Below are 27,423 nucleotides of genomic sequence, written 5' to 3'. Positions count from 1 at the left end.
TTTATTGGGAGAGCACATGGACTGCATGCTTGGAGTAATTCAGTCACCTTTCTAACATATTTCCCAAATCATGAATACTACGGAGAGGATTCTCTGTAGTGAGCTGGATTTATTCCTACCGTCATATCAAACCAGACTGAAAGAATGCACATGTATTCTGTACAAATACAAAAGTCATTGAATGCTCTGTAGTATACAGTACGGCCCCCCTCAATTTATAAAATGATTTAGAATACGTTCCTACCACTGTTTAAAAAAATACTAAAAAAGGGATAGAGGCTACTCATGCATTGCAGACAACAATAGTGATATGCTCTGGAGTCAAAATGGCTGCCTAGCCAGGTCGTCAAATATTCAGCACAAAAAATACCTTACTATTATATCCTGAGTCTTCACAAATCCCAGCATGTGTGTGGAGTGGTCTAAAGTACAATAAACCACACAACAACAGGTAACATATTTCAAAAGTAATGTTTCATTGGAATCATTCTAGGCAGTGAAGTGTCTTACAGTGGACAGTCGATAATTGGGACGCTTCGTAGAGTTCCACGGTACAAGAGGAACATTGACTAATATAACAGGGGGTGGAATTAGTAGAATGGTTCCTGGGTTTCGGCATAACCTGATTGCATATGAAGTCTATGACAACAGAGCAGAGTGTGATTTGGTAACCACATTCTATAACAAACATGGAATAACATTCACACATACATAGTACCAAAATGTCATTAATGGGACTGTGATATAGGTTCAGAATTAAAAGGTCAATCGGTGGTGGTGGCTTCCCCCTTGGCTTTTTGGTTAATCTTTAAGTAAAGGTTAAGGTGTAAAGAAATAAATACTAAATACTCTCTAACCCTTGTCACACAATGCTTAACATCACAAAGCTAAAAAAGGAAATTAAAAAAAAAACAAAAAAACATATATTCTACTATATACACATAGTAAACACAATGTATTGATAAATCTGTCACTTTTTATTCCCCTGCAGATGTACATAAAAAATATTTTGTACTTTGTACAGAGCGCAGCGTGTGGAGACCATAGAGAATGATAGAGGCCTCTAGTGGCCAAAAGGCCGTGTCAGCATGGGCAGCGCCAACTTCATTGGCTGATCCCTCCTGGTGACCCTGTTGGAGTCATGTTCAACCGGGTCATCAGGTGGGATCAGCCAATCGTGAAGAAGAAAATGTACTACTTCAAAATGGAGATTGCCTCAATGGCGCTGCCCATGCGGTCACAGACGCTATAATGGCACAGATACAAAGATGAGTCCTCTATCTATCTCTATGGTGAAAACAGACTATCCCTCCCTCAGCTCCCGGCGGCAGCCATTTTGGGACATTTTTTTCCAGCAGCACACACCTGCAGAGGGAGGATTCAGTGTCACTGCTCGAGGGTCACTACCTCCACCGCCTGACCGTCCAGTGTGACCGTGTTGTCGATGCGCGTGGCCACGGGCGCCATGGCCACTTGTACGGGCCGGTTCCCCTGGGCTAGGCTGGTAACCACCGTCTGGTACATGCTGACCGGGATCTGCACCAGGCCTGGAGAGAGACAGACGGGGGGAGTACAGGCTTAGACACACGGGCTGCATATCAATAGTCTAAAGTAACCTTCTCTTCTGTTCTCCATCTACCGAAATGTTCATTTGTTAAATGTTTAATGTCTTTAATAGTACATTCTAATTGTTTGTAATGTCTTTTTAGTTATGTGTCAGACCCCAAGAAGACTAGCTGATGTCATGGCATCAGCTAATAGGGATCCTAATAAAAATGTAAATTCCATATTTTCTTGTCTGATGTTATAAATGTAATTATGAAGTGAAATATACATTTCCCAGAATGAGGGAACAAATCATTTTTCTATGCTATTCTATATTTTGGCCACACATACAATACAGTATTGACAAAGGGACTGGTGAAATGGATAAATGACAATTGACCATTTTAGTTCTGCTGTAAAGTGCCTTGGTCAATAGGGGTCTTTAAGGGGGTTAGGGCCTGAGAGAGAGCCGTGCTAGAGTCAAACCGTTTTAGGCAGCCATTTTAGAAAGAGGCTGCATTGCAGAACAATGGTCCAATTGAGCCTGTGACTGCCTCTCCTCCCTGCCCAGCTGTGTGTGTGTGTGTGTGTGTGTGTGTGTGTGTGTGTGTTTGTGTGTGTGCCTGGGGATTATTACTGCAGTCACGTGGGTCTCTGCCCAGCCCCACAAGCTGTCACAGTGTCACAGGCTAGGGGAAGAAGGTCAGAGCTGGGTATGGTGGCGGGCGGATGCGCGTGGCCATTCCACATTTCAGTGATACACTGGCATAATAATAAATAATGCGGGCATTTAGGAAATGATACATAAATGTGATAAACAATATGATAAGCCACACCCCTTTACTTTATACACTAGTTAAGGAATCCAGACCCCTCGTTTATAGATAAGCCACACCCCTTTACCTTATCCACTAGGTAAGGAATCCAGACACCTCAATCATAGATAAGACACACCCTTTAACCTTCTCCACTAGTTAAGGAATCCAGACACCTCATTTATAGATAAGCCACACCCCTTTACCTTATCCACTAGGTAAAGGATCCAGACACCTCATTTATAGATAAGCCACACCCCTTTACCTTATCCACTAGGTAAAGGATCCAGGCACGTCATTTATAAAATGTGCTTAGCTTAAATACCACATTTGAGTTCTAAAATGTAATGTGAGAAAATGCAATTGATAAAATGTCTGTCTACACACGCACTAATACAGTCTAAACTATGTAACAGCGTTTCATTTATAAATCACTAAATGTAATGCCAGGTAAATCACCTTTGGTCGACTCGTATGATCAATCTGCGTGTACAGGCTCTCTCTAAATGAGGCCCCAGGTCCCCCTCTGCAGTAGTCTAATAAGCCCCCTTGGCCCAACTAAGTGACAGAATCAAGTTGTGTTGATTCAGGTAATGATGATTGTGTAGTAGCAGGGCTTACAATATGGGGGGGGGGGCGGGGGGGGCAGTCTGGCATAGTAAGTGTACCATGTCTTGTTTTGTGGTGTTTTGACTGATTTCAAGTAAATTATCATATGGAAAAATTAGCTAGCTAGCTAACCAACAACTGTAACGATGTGTTTGAGAGACAAGTGCTCATTGTGCAAATGTATTTCTGTTTTCAATAAACATTTGGAGACTAAATATAGCTGACATGTTGTCAACATGCGGCAGGTAGCCTAGCATTCAGAGAGAGAGAGAGAGATATGTTTATTTATTTTCCCATTTGTACTTTAACTATTTGCACATTGTTACAACACTGTATATATACATTATATGACATTTTAAATGTCTTTATTCTTTTGGAACTTCTGAGTGTAATGTTTACTGTTAATTTTCATTGTTTATTGTTTACTGTCTACTTCACTTGCTTTGGCAACATTAACATATGTTTCCCATGCCAATAAAGGCCATGAATTGAAATTGAATTGAGAGAGAGAGTACGGTGCTTACTGAGTCAAGTACCAGGCCAAGCCGCTCACACTTCACTTACTGTGACATTGAGGGCCATGGTCGACGAGTGTGTGTATGTGTGAGTGTGTATGTGTGAGTGTGTGTATGTGTGTATGTGTGAGCGTGTGTATGTTTGAGTGTGTGTATGTGTGAGTGTGCTAGCCAATCAGGCAGCACTTCAAACAGCGGCCCCTCCACTCCCCCATTATGGTGATTAGGTAAAGGTCAACAGGCTCAGGAGAGGAGCAGTACTGGGCCAGCAGGTGAAGGGGCTGGTTGTTAGCTGAGTGGTGCCTGCTGCTAGCTAACAGACTAAGGATGTGTCCCAAATTACACCCTATTCCCAGTTGGCCCATAGGGCTAAGGTCAAAAGTAGTGAACTATATAGGGAATAGGGTGCCATTTGGGATGCGGCCTAACAGCAGAAGCTACAAGGGAAGGAAGTTTAGCACTGTGGCTTCTACCAACTGGCTAAAATACCCCCCCTTTGTAGAATGATGGGGCACGGAAGGGGCTCCAGCTATCCCACAATGCCTTTTCCTAGCCTCAGGCTCCACGGTTCTGCCGCCTCCCTCCCTGTCCATTCACAAAACAGAGTGCCTGAGTTTTTGGCGCTTCACAAAAAGCCACAACAGATGGGTTTCCACTAGATAACACAGCCACAAAGTCAAACTTGGCTACAAACATTTACTTTTTGGTCTTAATTTAAGGTTAGGGTTAGGCATAAGGTTAGCAGTGTTGTTAAAGTTAGGTTTAAAATCAGATTTTAAGAAGATAAATTGTAGAAATGGGAGGGGTTTAGTCATAATTATGACTTTGTGGCTGTGTTAACTAGTGACGACCCAACAGATGGGCATCTTAAAAAGGGTAGCCATTTTGCAAATGACAGTATGATGCATGTCCAAATCGGAACATGTTTTTCCTCTGTCATACCGTCAGATCACTCCTGTGAAACATACACACCCAATAGGGACAGCTTTAACGTCACTTAGGAGAAAAGCATTTGATTCTCTCTGCAATGCAATGTGACTGTAAAATGATGTCAATTTCTTTAAATGTAGTTGTAATGCTTGCTAATCAGCTTTGGTGTTCAAAGACACGCCTCGCTCCTGTCCTAATGGCCTTCCTCCTAATGCAGCCTGTGGGCAGTGGTAGAGGAGGGGACAGTGTGTGTGTGTCACCATGCGGCCGGTTGCTGTCCGGTCCCAGAGCACTGACAGCTGGCCCAGTGATTACACTATGGACTGATAATGGAGTGGATCAAAGCCTCTTTAGCAGGAGCTCTTCAGGGAGATGACAACACCCCCGTGCCTGGGGGGAAGAGGTGTGTGTGTGAAGGGGTCGGGATTGTCACCAGCAGGGGCATGGCCCACTGTAGGACAGGGGAGTGACGTGAAGAGACAGGAAACAAGCCCTGAAGGAGGAGAGGGAGGACTTGAAGGTTGAGGGATGGAGTTTCTGGAACGGTGGTGGTGGTGGATGAAAACGGCTGTTGAGATCATGATGTAACCATCAGCTGACGTGGGCTGTTATCATACGACCTGAAAGATTTTAATGAACTGTAATCAGTATGTATTGTAAATGTGCATCTACAGTATGAACGGCCTGCAGTAGGGTTGTAGAGGAATAGTATTTACATTTACGTCATTTAGCAGACGCTCTTATCCAGAGCGACTTACAAATTGGTGCATTCACCCTATAGCCAGTGGGTGGATTAATAGAATGGTGGACATACTGACTAACACGGGTCTCTGGTGTCCACGCCCACCATCTGTTGCATCAACACAGAGTAGACTAGAATAGAGAAGCTCACTGGGCTGCTCCTGTCCTGTCTCATTCCCTCACATACTGACCAGACCTGGGTTCAAATACATGCCTATTTAAGTATTTGAAATATTTCGAAATGTATTTGAAAGTAATTAAAATACAGTAAATAGTATTTGAACCCAGGTGTGATACTGACACTACTGTGTACCTGGGAAGACTAGACTCAATAGAGGAAATGCTATTGGTTAAAAAAACACCTTCACTAATATGTCCCGGCGTTGCCACAACCCAAGAATGATACTCATCAACACTCATTTTATGTGGACCTTACCTTCTGGGGTAAAAGCAGAAAGTACACATGAAAATCCACAACTAAAGTACAGGACCAAATATCCAGTCATACCAATTCCCTTGTTAAATGCACATTGAAACCTCCCACCTTGTTGAAAACCTCCTATAGCCTTTTAGTGATTTGCATATGCCACCCTTCCAGCCAATTGGACTGATTTGAAGATGAAAGGAGCGCTGGACTTGCTCTGAATGTAATGAATGATATAAATCTAGTGTAAACCAAGTATCATTAACATTCAAACAAGGAAACTGGTAGAGTTCAGGTAGGCCTCCGCGCTACAGCAAACTAATTATCCACCGAATTAGTCCTTTTGGAAGTTTTTCTTGGCCTGGACAGAGTATCTAGTATGAGCCACACACACACACACACACACACACACACACACACACACAAACAGCACTGCTGGGGAACCTGGGTTATCCTAGCGAGAGCAAGGGGACAGGTGTGTGTGTGTATGTATGTACTGTGTTACCTACCTGTAGCTGACACCCCCAGACAGGTCATCATGATATGGGAGGATTATGTTAAACTGTTTTGTATGCATGGTGTCTAGCTACAGTGAGGGAAAAAAGTATTTGATCCCCTGCTGATTTTGTATGTTTGCCCACTGACAAAGAAATGATCAGTCTATAATTTTAATGGTAGGTTTATTTGAACAGTGAGAGACAGAATAACAACAACAAAATCCAGAACAATGCATGTCAAAATTTTTATAAATTGATTAGCATTTTAATGAGGGAAGTAAGTATTTGACCCCCTCTCAATCAGAAAGATTTCTGGCTCCCAGGTGTCTTTTATACAGGTAACAAGCTGAGATTTGGAGCACTCCCTTTAAGAGATATTGTCAATGATCTCAAGGCAGCTGGGACCATAGTCACCAAGAAAACAATTGGTAACACACTACGCCGTGAAGGACTGAAATCCTGCAGCCCCAGCAAGGTCCCCCTGCTCAAGAAAGCACATATACAGGGCCTTCTGAAGTTTGCCAATGAACAGCTGAATGATTCAGAGGAGAACTGGGTGAAAGTGTTGTGGTCAGATGAGACCAAAATCGAGCTCTTTGGCATCAACTCAACTCGCCGTGTTTGGAGGAGGAGGAATGCTGCCTATGACCCCAAGAACACCATCCCCACCGTCAAACATGGAGGTGGAAACATTATGCTTTGGGGGTGTTTTTCTGCTAAGGGGACAGGACAACTTCACCGCATCAAAGGGACGATGGACGGGGCCATGTACCGTCAAATCTTTGGTGAGAACCTCCTTCCCTCAGCCAGGGCATTGAAAATGGGTCGTGGATGGGTATTCCAGCATGACAATGACCCAAAACACACGGCGAAGGCAACAAAGGAGTGGCTCAAGAAGAAGCACATTAAGGTCCTGGAGTGGCCTAGCCAGTCTCCAGACCTTATTCCCATATAAAATCTGTGGAGGGAGCTGAAGGTTCGAGTTGCCAAACATCAGCCTCGAAACCTTAATGACTTGGAGAAGATCTGCAAAGAGGAGTGGGACAAAATCCCTCCTGAGATGTGTGCAAACCTGGTGGCCAACTACAAGAAACGTCTGACCTCTGTGATTGCCAACAAGGGTTTTTCCACCAAGTACTAAGTCATGTTTTGCAGAGGGGTCAAATACTTATTTCCCTCATTAAAATGCTAATAAATTAATAACATTTTTGACATGCGTTTTTCTGGATTTTGTTGTTGTTATTCTGTCTCTCACTGTTCAAATAAACCTACGATTAAAATTATAGACTGATCATTTCTTTGTCAGTGGGCAAACGTACAAAATCAGCAGGGGATCAAATACTTTTTTCCCCTCACTGTATATGAAACAACGGACCAGTTGAATGTTAGGGCAGTGTTGTTTGAACGTTAGGGCAGTGTTGTTGCAAACGCCATGCTCTACCAACTGAGCTACATCCCTGCCGGCCATTCCCTCCCCTACCCTGGACGACGCTGGGCCAATTGTGCGCCGCCCCATGGGTCTCCCGGTCGCGGCTGGCTACGACAGAGCCTGGATTCGAACCAGGATCTCTTTTGGCACAGCTAGCACTGCGATGCAGTGCCTTAGACCACTGCGCCACTCGGGAGGAATGTTAGGGAAGTGTTGTTGGAATGTTAGGGCAGTGTTGTTGGAATGTTAGGGCTATGTTGTTTGAATTAACATTGACATTTTTACTTTTTAGTCATTTAGCAGACACTCTTATCCAGAGCGACTTACAGTTAGTGCATTCATCTTAAGATAGCTAGGTGGGACAAGCACATATCAAGTCGTAGTAAGTATACTTTTCCTCAGTAAAGCAGCTTTCAGCAAAGTCAGAGCTAGTAAGGGGGGGGGGGGGGGTCAAGTGCGAGTGTTAGTTCACAAAAGCCTTTTTTTTTGTTAGGGCATTGTTGTTTGAATGTTAAGGCAGTGTTTGAATGTTAGGGTTGTGTTGTTTGAATGTTAGGGTTGTGTTGTTTGAATGGTATGAGGAGTGTCAGTGGAGTATTTCACATTGATTTATACAGGTGAGTCAATTACCTGACAATAGTTGTTGAGAGGTTGTGTGGTACGTACCGCTGCCATCCTGCACTCCAGTCAGTGCTCCTACAGCAGCCGCCGTTTCCCCGGCCAGGACGATTTGCCCTCCTCCCTGTAGGGTGGCCTCAGCCAGCGTCGCCACCGCATGGGCCGCAGCCTCACTGCAACACAATCACACGCACAGGTTATGGATGCATGGCGATTTGTCCACGTTGCATGGCATCCAAACGTTGTTGACAGATTGGTGGACACTGACATCTATAGGGAGAGGGGACAACAACCCAAGCCCCAACCCTGACAGTATGGTGCTGGCAGAGGCCCAACATTAGCCTACAGTTGACAGTCTGACACCTGTAGAAGAGCCTCGGTCTCTCACCCAGACATCCTCTTCAACTTCCCACATCTGAAGGTGAGTAAGGCAGCGCACCATTGCACATACTTGGCTCTGCATTGGGACACTCTTTAAAACAATACACCCATCCTCCCACCACTCCCAAACTGACCCCAGTGCCCCAGGGACTGCTGATAAGGAATGGGGTTATTAGAACATGGGGGATGGAGGCGTTATAAGCATATTTTCTGCCATGGTCAACTTTGGGAATCTGTCACATATTCCTGAACAGGCATACTAACTTCTAGTCCTCCTCTTCCAGGTAAACGAGATAGGAAATATTATCAACACCCAAGAGTTTCATCCACAAAGATTCATAGAATGACTGTTTACATCTCACTTTTATAGAACAAACTAAAGATCACACTGACAAGAATTGACATATCCCGTTTTCAACCACTGGCATAATGAGAACATCCACTAGGATAAAAGTAAGCTCTCTTTTTGAAAAAAACAAAACAAAAACCTTTTCCCTCCTCAGTGGGGGTTGGGAAACAGGGACAGAAGGTTCTGGCAAAGTGCAGAGAGTGCCGTGCTGCTCACATGATGTAACCAGGAGGGAAGAAGGGGGGAGGAGGGAAGGGGACTCAGGTGGGTACCTGTAACAAGCCCCAATGGGAACTCCTAGACACTGGAGGAAATGACTCCGAACTACCGTAGTGTCAATGAGTGCACCGCTAGCATCTTCACACTTAATAGGTTCCAAAAAAGCTAATGACTTAAACCAATTTTAGCAGTTTTACTGTTTAGTTCACATAGACCCGTTACCACACTTTTGTGAAAAGCGCAATCTCATTCAGCAGTGGTTTTCTGAGGAATAAATCCAGGCTCTGTCGTAGCCGGCCGCGACCGGGAGACCCATGGGGCGGCGCACAATTGGCCCAGCGTCGTCCAGGGTAGGGGAGGGAATGGCCGGCAGGGATGTAGCTCAGTTGGTAGAGCATGGCGTTTGCAACGCCAGGGTTGTGGGTTCAATTCCCACGGGGGGCCAGTAGGAAAAATTAAAATAAATAATGTATGCACTCACTAACTGTAAGTCACTCTGGATAAGAGCGTCTGCTAAATGACTAAATAAATAAAATAATAAATGTAGTGGCTGATTGGTTGGTTAGCAACCATTTCACACCCCAGAAACCAGGCGAGGCAGTTCATTACACGGGTAACGACTAATTAATTAACTAAAATTAAACACTGAAATGGGAGGAAAAAGCAGCTGACCCCATGTCCCTATGGAACCCTTAGTTTCCTGCCCCAACCGTCCCCTCCTTCTGACATCACAGGTGTTATAGAACTACCCATGCAATTAGAGACTTTGGGAATAACACTATTCAGCCTAGTTGCCTGCCCCTCCCTTGCTACGGCTGCAGAACCCAGGGCCTCATGTCAGCACTTGCTGATTTGAATACACCTAGATGCACTTTGTGCACGTTGTAAGATGCCTCATTGCAAATGCAAGCACTGTCCTTAAAGGCCCAATGCAGCCGTTTTTATCTCAATATCAAATAATTTCTGGGTAACAATTAAGTTACCTCTCTCTTCCCCCATCCTCCCTCCCCACCCCTCTCTCTTCACCCATCCTCCCTCCCCCACCCCTCTCTCTTCCCCATCCTCCCTCCCCCACCCCTCTCTCTTCACCCATCCTCCCTCCCCCACCCCTCTCTCTTCCCCCATCCTCCCTCCCCCACCCCTCTCTCTTCCCCCATCCTCCCTCCCCACCCCTCTCTCTTCACCCATCCTCCCTCCCCACCCCTCTCTCTTCACCCATCCTCCCTCCCCACCCCTCTCTCTTCACCCATCCTCCCTCCCCCACCCCTCTCTCTTCCCCCATCCTCCCTCCCCACCCCTCTCTCTTCACCCATCCTCCCTCCCCACCCCTCTCTCTTCACCCATCCTCCCTCCCCCACCCCTCTCTCTTCCCCCATCCTCCCTCCCCACCCCTCTCTCTTCACCCATCCTCCCTCCCCCACCCCTCTCTCTTCACCCATCCTCCCCCCCCCACCCCTCTCTCTTCCCCATCCTCTCTCCACCCACCCCTCTCTCTGTGGTAATGTTCAGAAACTACGTTTCACTCCGTGAGGTACTATCTGAACTGGTCCAATAAGAAATTCCTATTTTCGTTTATTTTGCTACGGAGTGCCCTAATGAACACATCCTACCCGTTAAGTGCCATGGTGACGGTGGCTCCCTGCTGCATCTCCTGGGAGGCGGCGACAGCGGCCTCGGCGAGGGACGCAACCGCCTGATTGGCCTCGGACGCCTGTGTGGTCTGTATGGTCATCTCCCCACCCTGCAGAGTCGCCCAGTTCTGCTCAACCTGGCCAGTAAGGAGGGATGGAGGGGGGAGGGAGAGAGCGGGAGGGATGGAGGGGGGAGGGAAGAGGGCGAGAGAGGGAGGGAGAGAAAAAAATATGGTAAGAGGTGGAGAGAGAGATGGAGAGAGGAAGTCGTAAGAGAGATGGAGAGAGGAAGTCGTAAGAGAGATGGAGAGGAAGAGAGGAGGGGGAAAGTGACAGAGAGAGGCAGAGTTAGGGTGTTTCTACACTACGACAAACATTTGTTGCCAAAAACGAGTAGGATTGTGATCCTACGACAAACATTTGTCCCAGTTAATTAACATAAAATGTGACGTAGATCTGCCGCTTACAATAAACTGTGGCGACACCTCCATCGGTAACGTGCGACACACCGACATATTCTGGTGAAGAGTAGAGAGAACTTGGTTTTCAGCAATAATATTGAAACATATGAAGTTGCATTTAAGGGTTACAGTACAGTAAATGACATGTTCCACAACAAGAGATGAAGGCATAGTGATTTATGACAATCCTACAAATATCATATCATGCAAATTACAATAAACATGTTTTGTTGGCTAACATATTCAGACAACCCCTTTTTCGTGATATCCAATTGGTAGTCAGTCTTGTCCCATCGCTGCAACTCCCGTACGGACTCGGGAGAGGCGAAGGTCGAGAGACATGCGTCCTCCGAAACACCACCCCGCCAAGCCGCACTGCTCCTTGACACACTGCTTGCTTAACCCGGAAGCCAGCCGCACCAATGTGTCGGAGGAAACACCGTACAACTGGCGACCAAAGTCAGCGTGCATGCGCCCGGCCCGCCACAAGGAGTCGCTAGAGCGCGATGGGACAAGGACATCCCGGCCGGCCAAACCCTCCCCTAACCCGGACGACGCTGGGCCAATTGTGCGGCGCCTCATGGGTCTCCCGGTCGCGGCCGGCTGCGACACAGCCTGGGATCGAACCCGGGTCTGTAGTGACGCCTCTAGCACTGCGATGCAGCGACTTTGACCTCCGCGCCACTCGGGAGACCGGAACGCATAAAAGTTTTGAGTAATATAAAATTCAGTTTAAAACTAAAGCCTTGTATTGATAATCTCTTGAAAATGAAATAGGACTATAAACCAACAACATTATTTATCCATGTGCGTGCACATCTATCGCTAGCAGTATCGCCGGATCCAAGAGTGTAAAGTGCACCACACAGTGTTCCATGTTCTACAACACTTAACATACTAAAAAAACAAGATTTGATTGGATGTATATAGCGCTTTTTACATCAGCGCAGGGTTTTTTCTGGATCAAAAAGGGGCTTAGGTGGTGGGCGTGGCAGGGGGAGTAGCAATGGGCGCGGTCAGCCCGTAGGCGCAGCTGAATTTTAGAGGCCCTCATCTTGATGGTGTAGAGTATTATTTGCATTTTAAGCCAATTTCCTGAAGTTCTACACATTTCTCCACGGAGCTGAGATAATTTTTGGGGGAGTTTTAAATGTAAATTTCCTGCAATTCGACATATTTTGCCATGGAGCTGAGAGAAGATGTTGCAGTTTTAAAGCTAATTTCCTGCAATTCTATGCATTTTGCCATGGCTAATGCTGTGTTATTTTGCTCAAGCATAATAACAAAATCAATACTGCTAAATTCATTGTTTTTATTTTGGTGATTGTTAGTGATCAAAGATCATATTATAAAAAAAATATTTTCTACATACTTTATATCTGTCGTTTAAGTAGTGTTTTTCCATCCCGAAAATCTATAAGAAATACGTTTTTTCTCTCTCACGGTTTGGATTTAGGTGATCCGCTAAAACGCGTAGGCGGCCCGCCTAAGGATTTCAATGGCAGAAAAATCCCTGTCAGCGCTTTAAATAGTAAGGGGGAAATCACCTCATCCATGACCAATGTGTAGAACCCACCTGGGTGTGGTCTGGACAGCCCTTTTGCGCCAGAAAGCTCACCACACATCAACTAGTGCCGAGGAGAGGTGAAGGATGATATATGCCAATTAGGAATCAGGAGATGGTTAACATTAGCATCTCAAAAGAGGAAACGCTGTCCGCACACTGCAGAAAAACCATCTTCAGGCTTAAAACGCCATCAAAATCGTTTTGTATTTATTAATTAATTATAAAAGTGATCAAATTGCAAAGGTGCATAGTGCCTAAAACTGTACAATGGAGCAAGTTAGAGAAACCTTTCAGCTACATGCTATGTTCACTACTCTGTAACATTACCATCTAACACTCCTCATAGTAAAGTAGTAAGAAGCCTTACACACAGGAGGGACTGCAATTACAACCGCATACTGTTATCAGATAGGAGAATCAGGTGTGTCTCTAAACGTGTGTGTGTGTTCTGAGAGACCGTGATGAGAGGTGTGTTCTGTGTGTACCTCTCCGTCGTTCATAGTGTAGTTGACCTGGGCCACGGTCACCGTGCCTGGCAGCTCCGAGGCATCAGCCAGAGTGGCCACCGTCTGCCCTGTGCCCACCTGAGGGGCAGAGAGGGAAAAAGAGAGAGACAGAAGATGGTGGGGGGGGGGGGGGGGAGAGAGAGAGAGAGAGAGAGAGAGCGAGAGAGGAGGGGGGAAAGGGAGATTACAATGGGCAGCTTGGCTTGAGTACAAAACAGCCAAATCCTTCCCATGGATTATATCCCTCCAAATCTTCATCCAGGGAATCTTTTAATCACTACCTATAGGAAGAGAGGACTGCGCCATCTATAGGGAGGGAGGCCTGCACCATCTATAGGAAGGGAGGCCTGGACCATCTATAGGGAGGGAGGCCTGGACCATCTATAGGGAGGGAGGCCTGGACCATCTATAGGGAGGGAGGCCTGGACCATCTATAGGGAGGGAGGCCTGGACCATCTATAGGGAGGGAGGCCTGGACCATCTATAGGGAGGGAGGCCTGGACCATCTATAGGGAGGGAGGCCTGGACCATCTATAGGGAGGGAGGCCTGGACCATCTATAGGGAGGGAGGCCTGGACCATCTATAGGGAGGGAGGCCTGCACCATCTATACAATTGTAAGAAAAACACTGGATCCTGACCTGGGTTGCAAAATTACGGAAACTCTCCCAAAGTCCCGGTTGGAGGACTCCCAGTTGGAGGATTCCCTCCAAGCTTATTCCCTCCTGATTCCGGGAATATTCCAATCAGGATTTCCGAAAAACCTGGGAACATTCCCGGAATGTTGGGACCCTAATCGTGACCCAGCATTTAGGTGACTTCTGATCTGTGGAGTAGGGTGAAGTTACACCTAGACGCTGATCATGGGTCAGTTTGGCATTTTCCCCACTAAAAAAGAAGCAGATCCTAGATCTGTACCTAGGGGAAACTTCCCCCCGGAGCTTGACCGAATAATGGTTAAGGGAGATCCAAGATCTGTACCTAGAGGGAAACCTGACCTGTATGAGGGAGACGGTGCCGTCGGGGTTGCTGATGGTTTGCACCACGGTCTGTGAGGGCACCAGGTGGGTGATGTTGTGGGTGGCCGTGGTCATGGCTGTATGCTGTGGCACCTGGTCCTCGAAGGCGTACAGCAGGTCCTCGCGCCCATGCTGCTTGTAGCAGTTCTTCACGATGGTCCGCAGCGCCTGCGTCCACGACACCTAGCAAGGGGCGCCACAGCAAGAGGAGATGTTATACAAAGGGACTGGTAGATCGGTTTGTGTTGTTCTGGGTTGTTTCCTGTACTCTGTTGTCTCGAAACCCCGACGGAATTACGCTACATTTCACTATAGTTTCACTTCACTAATTGATATAGTGGAGTGAAACAGAGCTGAATTCAGTCTGGATTTGTAATCTGATGTAATCTGTGCTTTAGTTGTAATAAATAAGTAGTCATTTCCATGCTATGATATTCTGATAGTATCATTTTTTTGTTGTCTTTTATGTAAAAAAGTAACTCACAAAACCAAATGTACATCTGTATTCATTGATACCTATGCTTCATTAAAAAAACTTTTGAAACAGTAAATAAGTCATTTCTAAATAACTAAGTGCTGGATTGTGACTGGTAGAACTCTGTCCCACCAAGTTATTATTCTCTAACCGTCTCCACGACGTCCTACCGCTCTACCATATTCAACATTGTAATGATACCAGGGAGGCAATTCGTTTCTCTCAGGCTCTCACCCTTTGTTTCTGCTCCTCAGTGCGCACGTCACTGCGCACGTTCGCCCAGGGGATGTCCTCGGGCCACCAGATGGGCTTGCAGCTCTCCTTGCCCCAGCCAGGCTTGCCTCGGCCCGTCGAATACTTCAGCATCTCTGGGATGAACGCTCGCAGCTGGGCCTGACCAGAGGAAACAAGATACAGGGGGTGAGTGGTACACACACACACACACACACACACACACACACACACACACACACACACACACACACACACACACACACACACACGCCCTTGACTAGGGGGAGGAAAGCGGTATTGATTACCTACCTGCAGCTTGCTGAGGTGGACTGGGCCCAGAAATAGGCTTTCTAAAAGGAGCCCAGACTGCACGGAGGTCTATCTACAGACCAGTCTATGACTGTGGCTCCAGTCTGCCTCCCTGACTGACTGTGGAAGAATGTGAGGACTGATGAACTAACATAATCTAGGCCTAATGGCTTTGAACCTGGGTGGCACTAAATGGAAGAAAACGGACTGAAACCTGGAGGGACTACGTGGACTTGCCCAATAAGAAATTGTGCTCTTTCGTTTTCAGGAAGAGGGGGCGGGGTAGAGATGGGGCTGGGGTAGGTAGGGATGGGGCCGGGGTAGGGTAGAGATGGGGCTGGGGTAGGTAGGGATGGGGCCGCGGTAGGGGTAAGGATGGGGCCGCTGTAGGGGTAAGGATGGGGCCGGGGTAGGAGTAAGGATGGGGCCGGGGTAGGGGTAAGGATGGGGCCGGGGTAGGGGTAAGGATGGGGCCGGGGTATGGCCGAGGTAGTGATGGGGCCGGGGTAGGGTAGAGATGGGGCTGGGGTAGGGGTAAGGATGGGGCCGGGGTAGGGGTAAGGATGGGCACCACTGTCAGGGGGATTATATTGCACAGTGAGCCACTGCAGTGTCTGCCCGCCTTGACTTCACTGACTAAATTTGGCTCGGGAAAAAAGAAATATATATATATATATTCGCCACACACACCTATCCAGTTCGCTCTGTGTTCTGAGAGAGTTGACAAAATGGCGGTGCCTTGACTGGCTCTGGATAGTCTGAAACATGGATGGGTAACCTCTGGTGAGAAGTTATCATACTATACAATTCTTTGGCGAAAGCCTTTCTGACCAGTCTTCTCCTGCTGCTGTATTTGAGTTGCAACCAGTGAATTACCGTTTGGCGAAACCCTCTCAAAACAACATCAACAGAAACACACATTTGCCAGAGTTGATAAAATGGAGACCGACAAAGGCTAGCTTACTAGGTAGCAACAGCCATAGAAAGCTCCTTAGTGCCTCTGTCTCTCCACCTGTAGCTGGTGTGGGGGGATTGGGGGACAGATGGCCTAATTACAGTGACTGTGTGTGGAGTTAACACCCCCCTCCCTTTGGTCTAATCCGGCAGGCTATCAGCCAATCAGCAGCCAGCCACTCCAAGCCCAAAGAGCTGTAATTACAGGCTGGCTGGTCTCTACTCTCCATACCACCAACCACCAGGGCCTCTCGTGAACTCCCCAAGCCCAGCCAGGTGAGCCTCTCCTGGGATAGTCCTTGGGCCGACTCCCCTCCCCTGGTTGTTACTTCATTCCTATCCATCTGATAACTTCTTATTTGAGCCTTTCTCCTGGCACAACCACATCTTCTACTCCACTACTTTATTTAACCTTTACATGTATACAGATTTGTCTCATTGAGACAAATGCAAGAGAGACCTACTCAGCATAGTAGCAGTCGACAGACTACATCTCCACAAAGCCCATACTCTCCCGTCACTCTGGCCCCAACTAGGTGAGACTGTCCTGGGATACTGCTTTGACCTCGCTTTCCAGGTGCTCCAGAATCCCCCCCCCCCACCACCACCACCACACACCTTCTATAACCCCATTGCCAACCAGCCTTGGATGAGTGAAGTAAGGCAACAGATCCTCCTCTCCTCCGATTCTCAACTCCTAGAAAAACAACCGTTGAGGATCTTCCTGGTTCTATCACGCCTGCCCCCAAGGAGATGGGAAACTGGTTCTTTGATTGGCCGCTCCTCTCCCTGTGGGCCCTGTGGTTGGCTGTTTCTATCCTTGTGGGCTCAGTAATTGGCTGCCTCTGTCCCTGTGCCTTCTCCCTGGGGTAGTGTCTCTAAGGGCGATCCATGGTGCCCAGTCTCTGATGATGATCCAATGACTGTGTCAGCAGTGAAGTAAACAAGCTGGCTCCTCTTGGGATGAAGACTAGCCTGTGAGCCATCTCTGGGCTGTGTTCATTAGGGCACAGCGAAGCAAAACATTTTGGAATGGAAAAACAAAAATGAGTGCTTCAGATAGTACCTCCCCGTTTCAGTCCGCTTCGTGCCTACTGAACACGACTCTGGTGTGGACCAGGCAACACAGCCTCAGTCAAAGCACTTCACTCTGCTTTCTCTTCCTCTTCCATACTGACTGGCACCACAGGGAGGATATCTGCCTCTTTTAAAATGATATGGGCATATCTGAAAGCCTTGTTTGGCTCATTTTGGATTCCAAATATGTCTCATGAGGACGTTAATTACAAACTAGAATCAAATAGGATCTATAGTTCTAACAAGCAACACAAAGCTAGATAAACTGGCCAATTTGAACGAAGTGAAATGTGGCAACTATCATCATGAAAACGGATGATAACCTTGATGAAATTGACCTAAAAGGGGCATTTGACCTTGAAGAATGTCATTTTCTAGCGTAGCCAACAAATGAAAGTGATTTATACCCCACTGGCTCCATCTACTGGCCAGAAGGAGGGTTCTCATATCACCCATAGACATATATAAATATAGCTCTGTGTGTGTCAGTGTATCATATCTCTACGGGCTCACCTGGGTCATCTTGTCCACAGAGACGGGGATGCCATCGATGGTGAGGGGGGGCAGCTCGGAGCTTAGTTCCCCCCCTGGGGGCGCGTGCTCGGCCAGGGCGTTCTCCAGGTCCTCCAGGATCATGCCCTTGTACTTCCTCACCTGCAGGGAGGAGGAGAGGGAGGAGGGGTAGGAGGAGGAGAGGGGAAAACATGGGTTAGTGGACGACCCAGAGTAGGGAGCAAAGGTCAGGGGAAGGTTATCCCTAACCTTTTAATACCAGTCTGAGAACCAAACATTGTGACATAGTGAGGTACTCTGCAGGACATAGTCAGTATGCATTGATGCTACTGTTGGTAGGATGTTGACACTGCAACTTGAAATGGCCCAATGCAATGGATGTTCTGGACAGAAGTTGACCTTAGGCACAAATCTAAGATCAGAATACAACCCCTTAAATTCTAACCTTAACCACTAGGATGACAAAAGGATAACTTTATCTATCGTCACTGATATTTTCTAAATGCACCCCTTTTTCCTTGAGGTAAGGAAAGGAAAAGCACTCATCGAGTGAAGACAATGTTTCAGTCTATTGCTTTCACCAATCACAGATCAGATCAGTGTTTACTTCAAACAATGAAGAAGAAGCAGAATAAAAGTACCGTATTTTCCGCACTATAAAGGCGCACCGGAGTATAAGCCGCAGCAGCTAAATTGAATGATATTGAATGATGTGTACATATATAAGCTGCACTGGACTATAAGCCGCAGGTGTTTTAATGTTTAATTACCATATGTAAGGGTTCGTGCACAGAGGGGATTGTCGGGAAAGAGACAAACTGTCTCGCTCTCGTAATGTCTGTCTGTCTTGCTCTCGTTCTGTCTCTCGTTCTGTCTCTCGTACCACTCTCGGTTCCACTTTTACTTTTGCGCGCTACCTGTCTCACTCTTTTCCGGCCTCCAGCTTTTCCTGCTGGAGCCCGCCGCTTAAAGGTGGGGGGCGCGGACCGGTCATAGAGCCCTTAGAGTTAAAGTTGGTGGACTGTAACCCGTAAAATCCATAGATTTAGGAGGTCTTCTAGTGGCCGTTAGCTGTAAAATCCATAGATTAGCCGCACCATTATATAAGCCGCAGGGTCGAAAAAATTGGAAAAAAGGCGCAGCTTATAGTCCGAAGATTACGGTAGATGCACTGAGAAAAGTTGAACTGGGCCATTGATTTAACCCCAATGAGAGGCAGGAACAGTGAACACACACTCCTTATCCTGATGTGAAAAACTAACTCCTTGTTCTTCTGCGTTACAGATTGAGCCAAACATTATGAGGTGGCAACACATCATCTGTCTGTGTGGGTGACGTATGGCAGACATTTTGCACTCACCACATTCTCCAGCGGCGCAGCACCAAACACCTTGAACAAAGCGTTGGGTTTGGAGGGAGAGATGCACAACACTATGGCCTGCTGGCCAACTCTGGTGGTGTACTCATCCAAGGTGGCTCGTAGTTTCCTACAGACACAAAAACACTCACTCAAACGCGCTCTTTCTTTTCATGGGGACTATAAAAACAAATAGCCGTGACAAATGACTGTCACTCCATACTTTGATTAAAATAAAGTAGGATAATAATAGGATACTGTTCAGAATGACAAGAGAAAGAGAGTCAGGAAAGGCTCCCTAGCGGAGTTCTGGAAGATTTTGGGGTCATTTTGGGGTCACAGAGAGCTTTGTGATGCGCACCTCAGCAGGCGTGTCTGCTGTCTCTTGCGGATGGAGGGGTTGGACTCGAAGATGTGGGGCCTCTTGCGTTTCTTGCCTGTTGCTACGGCAGCAGCTGCAGCCATGCCCACTGGGCCTGTGAATAGAAACGCAACACAGTTGAAATGGAGCAGTTAGCGTTAGTGGTCTGACAGGACCATCTGCTGGTCAGTTATGAACATGACACCATGCATATGAACTAACTTATTATCTATGGACAGGAAAGACAACTACTCTTTTAGGTGAAGGGATCAGTTCAAATAATTGTCAATGTCATGTCTGAAATAAGTAGTTGGGCTCAAGATTCAGTAGAGTGTAGATCCCTGAAACTCAACTCTGGACCTTGAAGCCAGTTCCACTGCATTTTTTCATTGTTCCCATCTAATCAGGGGCTGATTTAGACCTGGGACACCAGGTGTGTGCAATTAACTATCAAGTAGAACAGAAAACCAGCAGGCTCCGGACCTCGTAGGGTCAGAGTTGAATACCCCTGGTGTAGATAGACATGTTATGTACAGAGCTGGTCATGATCTACAGTGCTTCCGGACAAGCTAAACACCTTCTTTGGCCGCTTTGAGGATAACACAGTGCCACAGACGCGGCCCACTACCAAGGACTGTGGCCTCTCCTTCTCTGTGGCCGACGTGAGTAAGACGTTTAAGCATGTTAACCCCCGCAAGGCTGCTGGCCCAGACGGCATCCCTAGCCGTGTCCTCAGAGCATGCGCAGACCAGCTGGCTGGTGTGTTTACGGACATATTCAATATCTCCCTATCCCAATCTGCTGTCCCCACTTGCTTCAATATGGCCACCATTGTTCCTGTACCCAAGAAAGCAAAGGTAACTGAACTAAACGACTAATCGCCCCGTAGCACTCACCTCTGTCATCATGAAGTGCTTTGAGAGACTAGTCAAGGATCATATCACCTCTACCTTACTTGTCACCCTAGACCCACTTCAATTTGCTTACCGCCCCAATAGAGCCACATACGATGCAATCGCCATCACACTGCACACTGCCCTATCCCATCTGGTCAAGAGGAATACCTATGTAAGAATGCTGTTCATTGACTTTAGCTCAGCATTCAACACCATAGTACACTCCAAGATCATCATTAAGCTTGAGGCCCTGGGTCTGAACCCCGCCCTGTGCAACTGGGTCCTGGACTTCCTGACGGGCCGCCCCCAGGTGGTGAAGGTAGGAAACAACACCTCCACTTCGCTGATCCTCAACACTGGGGCCCCACAAGGATGCGTGCTCAGCCCCCCCCTGTACTCCCTGTTCACCCATGACTGCGTGGCCAAGCACGCCTCCAACTCAATCATCAAGTTTGCAGACGACACAACAGTAGTAGGCTTGATTACCAACAATGACGAGACAGCCTACAGGGAGGAGGTGAGGGCTCTGGGAGTGTGGTGCCAGGAAAATAACCTCTCACTCAACGTCAACAAAGGAGATCAAAACAAAGGAGATGATCGTGGACTTCAGGAAACAGCAGAGGGTGCACCCCCCTATCCACATCGACGAGACCGCAGTGGAGAAGGTGGAAAGCTTCAAGTTCCTTGGCGTACACATCACTGACAAACTGAAATGGTCCACCCACGCAGACAGTGTGGTGAAGAAGGCGCAACAGACCTCTTCAACTTCAGGAGGCTAAAGAACTTTGGCTTGGCACCTAAAACCCTCACAAACTTCTACAGATGCACAATTGAGAGCATCCTGTCGGGCTGTATCACCACCTGGTACGGCAACTGCACCGCCTGCAACCGCAGGGCTCTCCATAGGGTGGTGCGGTCTGCCGAACGCATTACCGGGGGCAAACTACCCGCCCTCCAGGACACCCACAGCACCCGATGTCACAGGAAGGCCAAAAAGCTCATCAAGGACATCAACCACCAAAGCCTGCCTGTTCACCCCGCTATCATCCAGAAGGCGAGGTCAGTACAGGTGCATCAAAGCTGGGACCAAGAGACTGAAAAACAGCTTCTATCTCAAGGCCATCAGACTGTTAAATAGCCATCACTAGCACATTAGAGGCTGCTGCTGCCTATAGAAATCACTGGCCACTTTAAGAAATGGAACACTACTCACTTTAATAAGGTTTACATATCTTGCATTACTCATCTCATATGTATATACTGTAATCTATAATATTCTACTGTATCTTAGTCCATGCCGCTCTGTCATTGATCGTCCATATATGTATACACTACTGTTCAAAAGTTTGGGGTCACTTAGACATTTCCTTGTTTTCCATGAAAACATACATGAAATTAGTTTGAATAAGAAATGTAGTCATTGACAAGGTTAGAAATAATGATTTTTAATAGAAATAATAATTGTGTCCTTAAAACTTTGCTTTCGTCAAAGAATCCTCCATTTGCAGCAATTACAGCCTTGCAGACCTTTGGCATTCTAGTTGTTAATTTGTTGAGGTAATCTGAAGAGATTTCACCCCATGCTTCCTGAAGCACCTCCCACAAGTTGGATTGGTTTGATGGGCACTTCTTACGTACCATACGGTCAAGCTGCTCCCACAACAGCTCAATAGGGTTCAGATCCAGTGACTGTGCTGGCCACTCCATTATAGACAGAATACCAGCTGACTGCTTCTTCCCTAAATACACTGCTCAAAAAAATAACACTTAAACAACACATCCTAGATCTAAATGAATGAAATAATCTTATTAAATACTTTTTTCTTTACATAGTTGAATGTACTGACAAAATCACACAAAAATTATCAATGGAAATCAAATGTATCAACCCATGGAGGTCTGGATTTGGAGTCACCCTCAAAATTAAAGTGGAAAACCACACTACAGGCTGATCCAACTTTGATGTAATGTCCTTAAAAACAAGTCAAAATGAGGCTCAGTAGTGTGTGTGGCCTCCACATGCCTGTATGACCTCCCTACAACGCCTGGGCATGCTCCTGATGAGGTGACGGATGGTCTCCTGAGGGATCTCCTCCCAGACCTGGACTAAAGCATCCGCCAACTCCTGGACAGTCTGTGGTGCAACGTGGCGTTGGTGGATGGAGCGTTGATGCACATGATGTCCCAGATGTGCTCATTTGGATTCAGGTCTGGGGAACGGGGGGGGCCAGTCCATAGCATCAATGCCTTCCTCTTGCAGGAACTGCTGACACACTCCAGCCACATGAGGTCTAGCATTGTCTTGCATTAGGAGGAACCCAGGGCCAACCGCACCAGCATATGGTCTCACAAGGGGTCTGAGGATCTCATCTCGGTACCTAATGGCAGTTAGGCTACCTCTGGCGAGCACATGGAGGGCTGTGCGGCCCCCCAAAGAAATGCCACCCCACACCATGACTGACCCACCGCCAAACCGGTCATGCTGGAGGATGTTGCAGGCAGCAGAACGTTCTCCACGGCGTCTCCAGACTCTGTCACGTCTGTCACATGTGCTCAGTGTGAACCTGCTTTCATCTGTGAAGAGCACAGGGCGCCAGTGGCGAATTTGCCAATCTTGGTGTTCTCTGGCAAATGCCAAACGTCCTGCACGGTGTTGGGCTGTAAGCACAACCCCCACCTGTGGACGTCGGGCCCTCATACCACCCTCATGGAGTCTGTTTCTGACCGTTTGAGCAGACACATGCACATTTGTGGCCTGCTGGAGGTCATTTTGCAGGGCTCTGGCAGTGCTCCTCCTGCTCCTCCTTGCACAAAGGCGGAGGTAGCGGTCCTGCCGCTGGGTTGTTGCCCTCCTACGGCCTCCTCCACGTCTCCTGATGTACTGGCCTGTCTCCTGGTAGCGCCTCCATGCTCTGGACACTACGCTGACAGACACAGCAAACCTTCTTGCCACAGCTCGCATTGATGTGCCATCCTGGATGAGCTGCACTACCTGAGCCACTTGTGTGGGTTGTAGACTCCATCTTATGCTACCACTAGAGTGAAAGCACCGCCAGCATTCAAAAATGACCAAAACATCAGCCAGGAAGCATAGGAACTGAGAAGTGGTCTGTGGTCACCACCTGCAGAACCACTTCTTTATTGGGGGTGTCTTGCTAATTGCCTATAATTTCCACCTGTTGTCTATTCCATTTGTACAACAGCATGTGAAATGTATTGTCAATCAGTGTTGCTTCCTAAGTGGACAGTTTGATTTCACAGAAGTGTGATTGACTTGGAGTTACATTGTGTTGTTTCAGTGTTCCCTTTATTTTTTTTGAGCAGTGTAGTTATTGCATAGTTTGGAGCTGTGCTTTGGGTCATTGTCCTGTTGTAGGAGGAAATTGGCTCCAATCAAGCTCCATCCACAGGGTATGGCATGGCGTTGCAAAATGGAGTGATAGCCTTCCTTCTTCAAGATCCCTTTTACTCTGTACAAATCTCCCACTTTACGACCACCAAAGTACCCCCAGACCATCACATTGCCTCCACCATGCTTGACAGATGGCATCAAGCATTCTTCCAGCATCTTTTCATTTGGTCTGCATCTCACAAAAGTTATTCTTTGTGATCCGAACACCTCAAACTTCGATTTGTCTGTCCATAACACTTTTTTTCCAATCTTCCTCTGTCCAGTGTCTGTGTTCTTTTGCCCATCTTAATCTTTTATTGGCCAGTCTGAGATATGGCTTTTTCTTTGCAACTCTGCCTAGAAGGTCAGCATCCCGGAGTCGCCTCTTCACTGTTGACGTTGAGACTGGTGTTTTGCGGGTACTATTTAATGAAGCTGCCAGTTGAGGACCTGTGAGGTGTCTGTTTCTCAAACTAGACACTCTAATGTATTTGTCCTCTTGCTCAGTTGTGCACCGGGGCCTCACACTCCTCTTTCTATTCTGGTTGGAGCCAGTTTGCACTGTTCTGTGAAGGGAGTAGTACACAGTGTTGTACGAGATCTTCAGTTTCTTAGCAATTTCTTGCATGGAATAGCCTTCATTTCTCAGTACAAGAATAGACTGACGAGTTTCAGAAGAAAGTTATTTGTTTCTGGCCATTTTGAGCCTGTAATCGAACCCACAATTGTTGATGCTCCAGATACTCAACTAGTCTCAAGGCCAGTTTTATTGCTTCTTTAATCAGCACAACAGTTGTCAGCTGTGCTAACATAATTGCAAAAGGGTTTTCTAATGATCAATTAGCCTTTTAAAATGATAAAGTTGGATTAGCAAACACAATGTGCCATTGGAACACAAGACTGATGGTTGCTGATAATGGTCTCTGTACGCCTATGTAGACATTCCATAAAAAAATCTGCCGTTTCCAGCTACAATAGCCATTTACAACATTAACAATGTCTACACTGTATTTCTGATCAATTTGATGTTATTTTAATGGACAAAAAAATTGCTTTTCTTTCGAAAAAAATGACATTTCTAAGTGACCCCAAACTTTTGAACGATAGTGTTTATTGTTAATTCCATTCCTTACTTAGATTTGTGTGTATTGTGTATATGTTGTGAAATTGTTAGATATAACTTGTTAGATATTACTGCACTGTCAGAGCTAGAAGCACAAGCATTTCGCTACATCCGCAATAACATCTGCTAAACACATGTATGTGACAAATAACCTTTGATTTGATGACAAGCAACCATGTCTTTCTGTTCAACACAGCATTCTGTCATTTTGCATTTTCCTAATGTGTGACCCTGATACAATGGTCCCATGACCTAGCTTTGGCAGAGCAGACCCTGAATACAGTAACCTCTTCAATACAGAAATAACTAGCTTTGGCAGAGCAGATCCTGAATACAGTAACCTCTTCAAGACAGAAATAACTAGTTTTGGCAGAGCAGATCCTGAATACAGTAACCTCTTCAAGACAGAAATAACTAGCTTTGGCAGAGCAGATCCTAAATACAGTAACCTCTTCAAGACAGAGACCAAAGCGCTCATTTCACTCTGCTACTATGACTAATAGATTGTCCTCCATCATGCCAAAGACCCCTCCTCTAATTGGCCGAGGCTCACCTGCGGCTGCCAGGTGCGCGGTCAACTCGTCATTGCCGGCCGAGTGAAGGATGTCCGAGTCATCGTAGACGTCGTCGTCAGGGGATGAGGGCGAGTCCTCGTCGGCGCTCAGCATGCTGTGATCTGTGTACGTGGTTACATGTACCTGCTGCACGGCGTGCTCCTCGATGGTGGTCATATGCTCGGTCTGGTGAACGTTGTGGTCCTCCATGGCGTGGTGCTAGCCTCAAATACTAACTGAGAGAGACAGAGAAAATAGAAAACGTATTTATTTATCGATTTGCATGGAATTCAATTTTTGCTGTCTCAGTACGTAACAACCTGACACCACACACAACAGGCTGGGACAGCCATAGAGGAGAAGTGCCCCTGCCTCCTGGAGCAGATTTGGAGTTGATGTGCTTTATGGCATTAGTTAGCACATGGGATATTGATGCAAGCAATGCACGTGTCATTCAGGGGTGTGTATAGGCCCCGCCCATTTCTACTGTGATACTATCACAAAAGTATGTTAACAGGGCTCAATGAAACAAAGCTTGTTATGTCTATGGGCTATATATGAAAATGTGTACTAGCTAGATTTATTGCGATACATGACACAGCTAATGATAACGCATTTGGAGCTACCTGTAGTAATATTTCATGGACCACCAGGGGGCCTCGTAATCCACAAATGTGTAATGTGGTCAGTGCTTCTGTACTTATGTTAAATAAATGTAATGAGTATGTACGTCTAATGGCTGAGGTTGACTATAGTCCAACTATGTTCATTCATTCAGAAGGCATGTATTACTCAAAAGGCTATTTGAGTATTGCACTGGGTGACCAATTAATTACATTTCAGAATAGATTTGGGGGTGGGGGGGAAAGGAAATGTAAAGATAGAATGTAATATATGTTGAATGGCTTGCATGATGCATCTTTATAACGTTATGTAGCCCTAGTGTGAATTATGTGATGGGAGAGAGGCTACACAGACAGTGAGATACACAGGGGCGGGAATGGTCTGGCTAGCCATTCAGTTCGTCTTGACAAACTATCAATTGACATCGAGATGAACTAGCGAACAGTAACTCACGGGCTGCCCATACACTAATCAGCATTCTCGAATATTTTGCTAACAGACCATAGCTACTAGCTAGCTAGTTAACGCTACCCAACCTGCCATTCAATGAGATGGCGGTGGATAGACGACAACAAGCTAGCTGGTTAGTGGCTAAGTTAAGTTAGCAAATGTGTTTCGCTAACAATGTTTAACCGCGTTTCTGATCAAACGGTATGATTATTTAACTAGCCATATAGTTAGCTAGGTTGTCTAAAAACTATTAACTAGTTCCGAGGATGCTTTTAGATATGACAATAACCTAGCTATACCTCTCGTTAACGTTAACTAGCAAGTCAACCATAAAAACGCAGTATTTAGCGACATACTGGACAATTGTGTAGAAACTAGAACAATTATTGGAATCATCAGGATCCCAAATATTGTATGCTAACCAAGCATCACATGCAATTAGATGTGCTGTGCACTGGTAAGCTAAAATAACGCAGCTACTGTAGCACGGACCCCGCCATCTCGAGCTACAACTGTAACACAAGACATAACAGGCCTAGCGGCCTACATCAACACCAGCGCTATTGCTGCATTATCTCGACTTATTCTCAGTGTGCGCTAAGTGTATTTTCGTCAAAAATGCCAAATATTCGGTGTTTTCGTTCTCATCGACATCTAAAACAATCTGCATCTTTTCGCCCCTATGCTGCCGGGTTTGTTGGTGCGGCTGCGCCGGGGCTGAAATAGCTGGAGATTGCGCGGTAGGGCACTAACCTCAGAGCGGCTGCGCTACTTCGGGCCTGCGCCGTACGATGGGGCTGGGAATCCGAGCACTAATGGAGGACAAAGAACAGCTAGCCCGAAAACACAC

The 27,423-nt window shown here is 46.6% G+C and overlaps 1 protein-coding gene across 8 annotated transcripts; it reads right to left on the bottom strand.

The window, feature by feature from the left end:
* Nucleotides 1-956: 956 nt before the first annotated feature.
* On the bottom strand, nt 957-27,423 carry LOC311140542 (nuclear respiratory factor 1-like). 8 transcript variants are annotated; one of them, XM_084175636.1, is made up of 13 exons: nt 27,327-27,423; nt 25,499-25,735; nt 19,536-19,650; nt 19,178-19,304; nt 17,818-17,958; nt 14,965-15,123; nt 14,235-14,438; nt 13,217-13,315; nt 12,712-12,792; nt 11,171-11,221; nt 10,683-10,840; nt 8,136-8,296; nt 957-1,547 (listed from the first exon to the last, which is right to left on the bottom strand). In XM_084175636.1, exons 2-13 carry the CDS (start codon nt 25,707-25,709, stop codon nt 1,387-1,389), a joined length of 1,668 nt encoding a protein of 555 aa, XP_084031762.1. In that variant the 5' UTR covers nt 25,710-25,735; nt 27,327-27,423; the 3' UTR covers nt 957-1,386. The 8 variants fall into 8 exon arrangements, with proteins under 8 accessions (XP_084031762.1, XP_084031764.1, XP_084031763.1 ...); XM_084175638.1 differs by having other exon boundaries at nt 8,172-8,296; XM_084175637.1 differs by having other exon boundaries at nt 10,683-10,831.

Source organism: Coregonus lavaretus (assembly GCF_964263955.1).
Source record: "Coregonus lavaretus genome assembly, chromosome: 13".
Taxonomy (NCBI): Eukaryota; Metazoa; Chordata; class Actinopteri; order Salmoniformes; family Salmonidae; genus Coregonus; species Coregonus lavaretus.
This window is presented reverse-complemented; position numbering and strand designations above follow the sequence as displayed.

Coding starts and splice junctions, on each gene's coding strand:
- LOC311140542 (XM_084175636.1), bottom strand. CDS start 25,709: ATGGAGGACCACAACGTTCACCAGACCGAGCATATGACCACCATCGAG. Junction 19,305..19,535: donor CAGCAGACACGCCTGCTGAG/GTGCGCATCACA, acceptor TTGTGTCTGTAG/GAAACTACGAGCCACCTTGG. Junction 1,548..8,135: donor CTCTCAACAACTATTGTCAG/GTAATTGACTCA, acceptor GTCTCTCTCCAG/GCCTGGTGCAGATCCCGGTC.